The sequence below is a fragment of the Gymnoscopelus braueri genome, assembly GCF_963280865.1.
Source record: "Gymnoscopelus braueri genome assembly, chromosome: 9".
Taxonomy (NCBI): domain Eukaryota; kingdom Metazoa; phylum Chordata; class Actinopteri; order Myctophiformes; family Myctophidae; genus Gymnoscopelus; species Gymnoscopelus braueri.
In genome coordinates this window covers 34,713,209-34,721,610 of record NC_137610.1, presented here as the reverse complement: position 1 = coordinate 34,721,610, position 8,402 = coordinate 34,713,209, and the positions used below count along the sequence as shown (strand labels likewise).

Below are 8,402 nucleotides of genomic sequence, written 5' to 3'. Positions count from 1 at the left end.
ACACACACACACACACACACACACACACACACACACCATGACATTCATTCCTCACCACAAATCTCTCTCACCCATCCTGTCTCTCTCACACTTTCTCCTCCCCTTTTCGGTCACAAATCTCCCAGCTCTGTTTCTCACCCTTTCTGTCTCACCCTCTGTCTGCCTCACTGTCTTTCTCTCTCCTTCCTCTCTCTCTCTCTCACACACCCTTTCACTCTCAACATTTCTGTCTTTCTTTCCCTCCCTCCCTGTCTGTCTTTCTCTCTCTCTCTCCCTCTCTCTCAGGCCTGACCACATAATAACAGCACTGTAGTTCACCACCCTGCCCAGTGCATCCTCTCCCAGTCACCACCCAGTACTACCCTGTTACTACCCAGCCACCTCCCAGTCACCACCCTCCCTCTGGGGGGAATATAAGCCCCTTCCACACGGGGCACCTGCCCGCTCAGGAGACCTTGACACGAACACACATACACACGCACGTATCAGCAAGGGAAAAGCTAGCTCATCTGTGTCTATCTTCCTCTCCAAGGGGACCAATACAAATACACATCAGTATTGTCTGCTGTACCAGGGGTCCCCTGAACAACCGAGTGATCAACCGACCGACCGACCGCCATCGCCATGGACAATCATTCGTACAACTATCCGTCCGACTGCACCCCGCTCACCAACAGCAAGTCGGGCCGTAAGCCCAACGGCTCCACGGTGGTCAACATGGGTCACGCAGACAAGTGCCCCCCACGAGATTACCTGCTCTGGTCGCTGTGTAACACCCTGTACGTCAATTTCTGCTGCCTGGGATTCTTCGCACTCATCTACTCCATCAAGGTGAGAGAGAGTGAGAGAGAGAGAGAGAGAGAGAGAGAATGATTCTTGGGTTGTGGGTTGTCAGCAAACAAGTCCTTTAATCTCTGTTTAATATTGTTGAGATTGTCTTGTCTTTATAAAAACACAGGGATTTTCAAATGATTCAAAATAGCTTTAATTTGAAATGGAACAACCTATTTTGTTCTTTTTATGGGACATTTCTATTTTGTTATTTCTATGGGACATTTCATACGTTCCGGTTGGAAGTATGAATGTTCTGATCTGCCATGAGTGATCTCTCAATCAGTTGGTGTTGATATAAAACACATCCACACACGTGCACATGCATGTTTGCACATGCATGTGCACACGCACGCACGCACGCACGCACGCACGCACGCACGCACGCACGCACGCACGCACGCACGCACGCACGCACGCACGCACGCACGCACGCACGCACGCACGCACGCACGCACGCACGCACGCACGCACGCACGCACGCACGCACGCACTCACACACACACACACACACACACACTCACACAGACACACACACACACACACACACACACACACACACACACACACACACACACACACACACACACACACACACGTTAATCCTGTGCAGTCCAGATTATGTTAATTCTGCTAAAAGCTCCAATTTATATATTTGGCAACTTTTTGAAAATAATTCAGTTGTTCTAGGATCTAAAGTATACTGCAAATGCTTAATATTTCAAATCACTTTGAACTACATTCTATGTATGAAACGTGGAGAGCAAAAATATTAACCAAACCAAAATTCAACCAAAACTAGATTTAGGCAAGCCAAGTTTTATTTGTGTAGCACATTTCAGCAACAAGGTAATTCAAAGTGCTTTACACAAAACATTAAGAGCAACAAGACATGAAAGGACATCTACAGTACGTGGTTAACAGTCAGTCTCACTTTATGTAGGGCTTGTAAAGAGTCAACCTAACTTTATCCAAGGCTGGTATGGAGCCGTGTAAAGTACAGGGCGTAGCATGGTGTGGCTGGCCTTGTCACCACAGTGGAACAGCAGCGGGCCTGAAATAGTGACAGTATCTGTAATCATCTCCAACAGAAGAGCAAGCAACTTCAAGCCCTCTCTGCCAAGTCTGTTGAACCCGGGGCGAGAGCGGCACTGTAGCACAGTGCTACAGAACATCGGCAGAGTTCAGACAGACAGACATAGTGACAGTGACATGACAAAAGAACTCGCTGACTCAGCGATTCCTGAATCAGTTCTCATTAACAACCTGGGTCGTGTTCAGGTTGTAGCTTGCCACAGGGCATTTAACAAGTTTCAAAGGTCATGTACCTTGCTTAGCATATTAATGATCATAGCAACTTTTAATTTAACCACAAGAAAACAGTGGGGTAGGTCTTCCAAACAGGCCCAAAACAATGACAAGATAGGAAAAAGAAAAGTCCTCCACTGCAGCAAACAATTAGAGTGCAAATTTGACAGAGTGAAAACTAACAAGGCACAAGGAACCCCCAAATTTGAAAAAGAAGTAGCAGACAGTTTCAAATTACTAGGCAGACGAGTGCCTTTAACCCTCGTAGGGTCCTCGGGTCCTTTTAACCCGGTTTAACATTTTCAACATGAATTAAAAGTATGTTAAAAAAAATTGTTCTCTATGAAACTTCTTCTATTTGCCTTATTTACTGTACTAAACATGTGATATGAAAATGAAAATTTTCATGAAAATGAAAATGAAAATTTTCACCCAGGGCCTTCGGGTCAAAGTGACCCGAAGGCCCTGGGTGTGACTAAAACACGAAGACCCTACGAGGAAAGAGAAATATTTTTTTTCTATCGATTAGTCACCCCATGGAGACTTGAATTCATGGATATGTTTTTGTTTTTGTCGCATTCCTAAGCCAATAATTTGATGACCAGCGGGCCGGTAGGCAGCGGTTCCGGTAGGAGACACAAAGGAGACTCTTTGTGTCTCCTACCGGAACCGCTGCTGGTCATCAATTTATTGGCTTGGGAATGCAACAAAAACAAAACAATATACATGAATTCAAGTCTGACTCCATGGGATGAAAAAAGTCATTTTGAGGGTGAACCATCCCTTTAGGTATGGTGAGCAGATGTCCAAGTTTGTCTGGGATTGTGCCGGTTTCAAGTTGGGTGTCCCGTGTCCCGACAATTATCCGTAAAACACTACAATGTCAACATTCACTACAAAATTGTCCCGGTTTTCACCACAATAAAAAGAGGGCTAATAATAAGATTATATTTGTTGTGAGCTTGTAGATCTGCAATTTTCTGCTTAGAGATTTGGTGTACATCAGGGGAAAATGGAGCTGATCTAGTTTAGAGCCTAGGGTATGCAATGTTTAAGTGGTTAAGTTTAGGGGGTTGAACATAACTTTAAGTTGGTGTTCTTAGTTGATAAGCAGTAATAATTGGTTTGCTGCAATTGAAGAGCTTCCTTTTTGGTAGTTTTGCTTAACTTTTAATTTAATCAAGAAAAATGATATTGAATAAATGTGTACTACAATTAGAGCTGTTTGAACAGTGAAATGCTATGTAATGTATTCCACCACACATTTAATTGTACCTGATGTCCCTCCCACAACATCCTCCTCTACGCCCTGTAATAATAGCCGTAGTCTTTATTTAAATGTCTCCTTTATTTTTCTGGTCCCCAGTGGAGGGAGGGAAAATTGCTTTTACCGCTTCACCCAGCAGATGGCCGCTCAGATGAGCGTATGGAGGGAAGTTGTTAAGGGTTAAGTGTCTTGCTAAGGGACACTGGGCAAGCCGAGGGTCAAAACGTCAACTTTCCGATTCCCAGACACTGACAGCCTCTCTACCCACCCAGCTATGGCCGCCTCCGTTGTGGTTCTATTACTTCCTCCTTCCATGATCTTTCTAGGATCACAGTAATATTGTCTCACATGTTTCTACTCTTGTCTCTTTACAGCTAGTTTGTTGTAATTTAGGAACTGGACATTATTGTCTCCGCCAGGCCGAAAGGCATGGCGAGAGAGTATGTTTTGCCCCCTGTCCGTCCGTCCGTCCGTGTGTGTGTGTGTCCGTCCGTGTGTCCGTCCTGTCTGTGTGTTAGCAGCTAATCTCCGGCACCGTTGGCCCGGTCGCTGCAAAACTGTGCACACACACTCCCTTTCATTCAGAACCTCTGCCCCACATTTTTCACATGGGCCTGTTATAGCGCCACCTGGAGGCCGATGTGTGCAAAACACATTTTTTCCCATTACTCCTACAGCTTTTAATTAAACGTCATGCAAATCGGTACACAGTATCTCTATAGTCATGTGATCAACCCGGATCTGTTCAATTTCCCATATTCCATCCTCATTGGCTAAGGTTGGCTTCCAAAGTTTGCAGGATTGGTTAGTTTTGAACAAACTGCCTCAAATCATGAACGCAGCTTGCCATTTCCATAAAATTGCACACGCACATTCCCACTAGGCCGAGGAAGAAATGCCACTTAAAACTTTTCAAATCAGCCTCATGGTGGCGCTATAACAGGCCAATTTGCATTTTTAACTATAACTGCACCGATCTGCGTGAAACTTTGCACGCATACTCTCTAGAGGCCAAGGAAAAACATTTGCACTGCATTTTTCACATCTGCTTTTTACAGCGCCACCAGGAGGCCGACTTATGTCAATAACATTTTTGGATATTAATCCTTCAGATTTTATCCAAACATCACGCAAATCGGTACACAGTATCTCTATAGTCATGTGATCAAGACGCATCTGTCCGATATTTCATATTCCATCCTGATTGGCTAAGGTTGGCTTCCAAAATTTGCAGGATTGGTCAGTTTTGAACAAAATGTCTCAAATCATGAACACAGCGTGCGATTTCCGTGAAAATTTGCACGCACATTCTCACTAGGCCGCGGAAGAAATGCCACCCTTTTCACATTGCCCTGTTATAGTGCCACCAGCAGGTCTACTTTAGCAAAACACATTTTTGCAACAAAATGCCTCAAATCATGAATGCACGCACATTCCCACTAGGCCGAGTAAGAAATGCCACCCTTTGCATATTGGCCTATTATAGCGCCACCAGGAGGCCACAATAACCTACCTGACCTGGCGGAGACCTGTGCTCCGAGGAGCACTTTTTCTAGTTTTCTCTGTTTTCTTTGGAAGTCTCTGGATAAGAAAGTCATCAATACTAAAATGTATGAAGGAAAAAAGTAACTACTTCTTCTGTTATGAAATGAAAAGCAACACATTAAAAACAGAAATGTCTTCTCCACTTTTAACTGGAGTGGTCAAACTTTTGGCAGGAAAGGGAGACTGGTGTGCCCTCTGCCACAGGAATGGAACTACAGATGCAAAAACAGACCTAAATGTAGAACATTTCTCCTACTGTGTGTGCTAGCTTGTCTGGGTACTGTAACTAAATCAAAAAAACATATTTTTCCTCATTTCTCATCTCATTTTTCATTTATTTAGAACTTCTCTTTGATAAACAGACTGAATCATCTGCGTTAATTTAAATATGGAATAATCATTCCATCGGTTGCGTTCCATTCAATCAAAAAATATGCTTGTATTCCTCTACTTTGCTCTCTTGTAATGTCATCCATCTAGGACATGAAGGTCAGTGCCTCCTTGGGGGGGCACCAAAGATCATGGGGGGGTGGGGGTGAGGCCTTGTATCTTTGGAAGTTGTCCAGAATTTTAAACATGTTGCACAATGCAACATGGGACATGGGAAACACTGCATTATTGTACTCTCTGTACTTCACACTGCAGAGAAGCCTCAAGTTATCGAAGCCCAAACTGTGTGAATACCTGAAACAGAACAACCTCTGCCAAGCCGACCACAGAGGAGCTTTGTGTGGGTGTGTGTGTGTACAGTATGTGCAGGCATGCTTGTGATCTTTATTTATAAGTCCTGTATATTTCTGTGGATGGACTACGTATGGCTGCAGCTGCGGATGACAGGGCCAGTAAAGTCAACTCTGTTCAAATTAAAGCCTCTACTGAGTTAAAAATGGAGTAATTGGCATCTTCCTAATGGGTAAGTGCTGCTGGTAAATGATAGAGCGGCTGGCGAAGGACCTCAACATGAAGAGAATGCACTTCTACTGGAGCCCAACGTTTGCAGACCTGCCCACACTGACACTGTCTTGAACCTGGGTTTGTACAGTACAAGAAAGGGGTTTAGGATGAACAGTCTTTGTCTGTGTGTGTGTGTATCTGCATGTGTTTTCTCCATCTCTCTGTGTTGCGCATCACTGTGACTCAGGAGGTAGACTTCCCGGTTCGATCCTCTTGGCATTTCATCTGAAGTATCTTTGAGTAGGGCTGCAACTATTGAGAACAATATTTCCAAAAAATCTGAGTACAATGGAAAACGAAATAATCATATCTCTCTCTCTCTCTCTCTCTCTCTCTCTCTCTCTCTCTCTCTCTCTCTCTCTCTCTCTCTCTCTCTCTCTCTCTCTCTCTCTCTCTCTCTCTCTCTCAGGCCAGAGATCAGAAGACTCAGGGAAACCTCCAGTTGGCTCAGGAGTGCTCTGACAAGGCCAAGTGGTACAACATCCTGGCTGCTGGTTGGAACTTACTTGTCCCACTGCTGGCCATCGTGCTGCTGGTTCTGCTACTGGTCCACCTGGGGACCTCAGAGGGATCCTTTGACTTCTTCGGAGAGGATGGTTTCCAGAGCTTCATGAAGCTCTTCAGCTGGTAGAGAGAGAGAGGGTGAAAGAGAGAAAATATCACATTTCAACTTAACCATTAACCACTTATACCCTATTCTATACTTAGGCTATTTAAAAGATAGCCGATCTACAAGGTCACAATGCGTCGCAAATGCAACATCTTGTGAGCTTAGATCTCCTATTTTGAGGAATTTAGGAACATTTTGAAAAATCTAGAAGGATTGAAAGCAGAACCCTTACGCCAGCATCTGCATAGTGGGGAAAACTTTCACAGAAAATAGCCGATCTACAAGCTCACAACGATCTTGTAGATCGACCATTTTCAGCAAAGATATTTAATGTACAGCGAAAACAGAAAAGTCACTAGTATAGAGCCCTGAGGGACTCCGGTCAACCAAGTATAGGGTTTAAGTGGTTAAAGAGAAATGGATTGAATGATGGTGAGACTTGTGTGGAGTGGAAGAGCATCTCAGGGGTCAGTATGACAGGGTCTTCCAGAGGATACGGACCCCTTCAATTTGACATGGTTCCTGTATTGATCAGTGGAAATCATGGATCATCAAATCAACCAATACGGACTGAACTTGAAATTGAACTTGAAATTGAACGTGAAATTGACCAAAACATGTATTCTGAGAGAACAAACTTTATGCTCTCAGATCAAGCACAAACTTGACCTAAAATATATGGTGAACATTTATTTATAGTGTCCATTAATTTTGAGACATACGTTTGGAGGGGGGAAACCTATATGAAATGTATAGGAGACGGAGTCATATAGCATTTTTGTTTATAATGAAAGAATACTCATTATAATTTCAACAACTTCCTGTATTTTCTTTATCAGTATTGGCAGCAGTATTTGTGTATCCCGAAATATAGCATTTATAATTAATTGTATTTGAACAATGTTGGAACGGAGAAAGAACTTGATAAACAAGCAATGAGAAATTATCATTTAAATAATATTAGAGTTACATCTATACCTACTGAGCATGCTCAGTTCAGCTTAACCACTTAACCCCAGCGTCCGTATTGTGGGGAAAGCTTCCGCAGAAAATAGCAGATCAGCGCGACGCGTTGTGAGCTTGTCAATCGGCTATTTTCAGTGAATGCTTTCCCCACAATAACAGAAAACAGAAAATACACTAGTATAGAGCCCTGGGGGACCCCGGTCAACCGTTTAGGGTTTAAGTGGTTAAAACTGTCCAGTCTAGCCTGCTAAGTAGAAAGGAGAGGTTGGAGTTGGTAAGGAGGAATAAAACACCCAGGTGACATCCCATAATGCAGTGGTTCTCAAAGTGAGACACAGGGACAATATGACACTCTGAGAGGTGTCATATTTCTATTTGTACACTTTCAGAGTTATGGGGGTCCTTGAAATGAAAAAGGTTTTGAGAACCACTGACATAATGTATGATGTATGAAAGAAAAACGGAAGAAAAGATGAGGTGAGGTTACAGACGGCTGATTGGTCACTGAGACAAATGAACAGGTACTCTTGGTTTTTGGATGTTATTTATTGTATTTATGGAAGAAGACATTTTGCTTAGAGTTGCAGTCATCAGAAACAAACTGAACTGAACTGAACGGAACAGAACTGTAAAGACAGATTACTTCACATCCAATGTGCTTTATTGGTATGGATATATTGAGGACAGTGATGCCTTTTTAATAATTCCACCTTTACTGTACGTTAAAGTCATTGTTTTTGGTTTGATACTCAGACAGCTAGTGCAGTATTAAAACATGAAGGATTCTAATGCAGTAAACCAGTCAGCCACTTGGTTATCAACTATCTCATCTAGTCATCTTACTGTTGATCATTTATTTCTGTTTTTTTTGTTATTATTAATATTAGCATTAATATTGTTTCAATCTACCTGGATTGTTGT

At 43.0% G+C, this 8,402-nt stretch overlaps 1 protein-coding gene across 1 annotated transcript in view; it reads left to right on the top strand.

The window, feature by feature from the left end:
- Positions 1-439: 439 nt before the first annotated feature.
- The window catches only part of ifitm5 (interferon induced transmembrane protein 5), an 8,077-nt gene continuing 114 nt past the window's right edge, over positions 440-8,402 (top strand). The window contains exons 1-2 of the mRNA XM_080438390.1: positions 440-831; positions 6,315-8,402. The exon at positions 6,315-8,402 is cut by the window's right edge and continues 114 nt beyond it. Coding sequence (XP_080294516.1) covers positions 625-831; positions 6,315-6,536 — 429 coding nt within the window. The 5' untranslated portion in view covers positions 440-624 and the 3' untranslated portion in view covers positions 6,537-8,402. The remainder of the gene's footprint in view (positions 832-6,314) is intronic.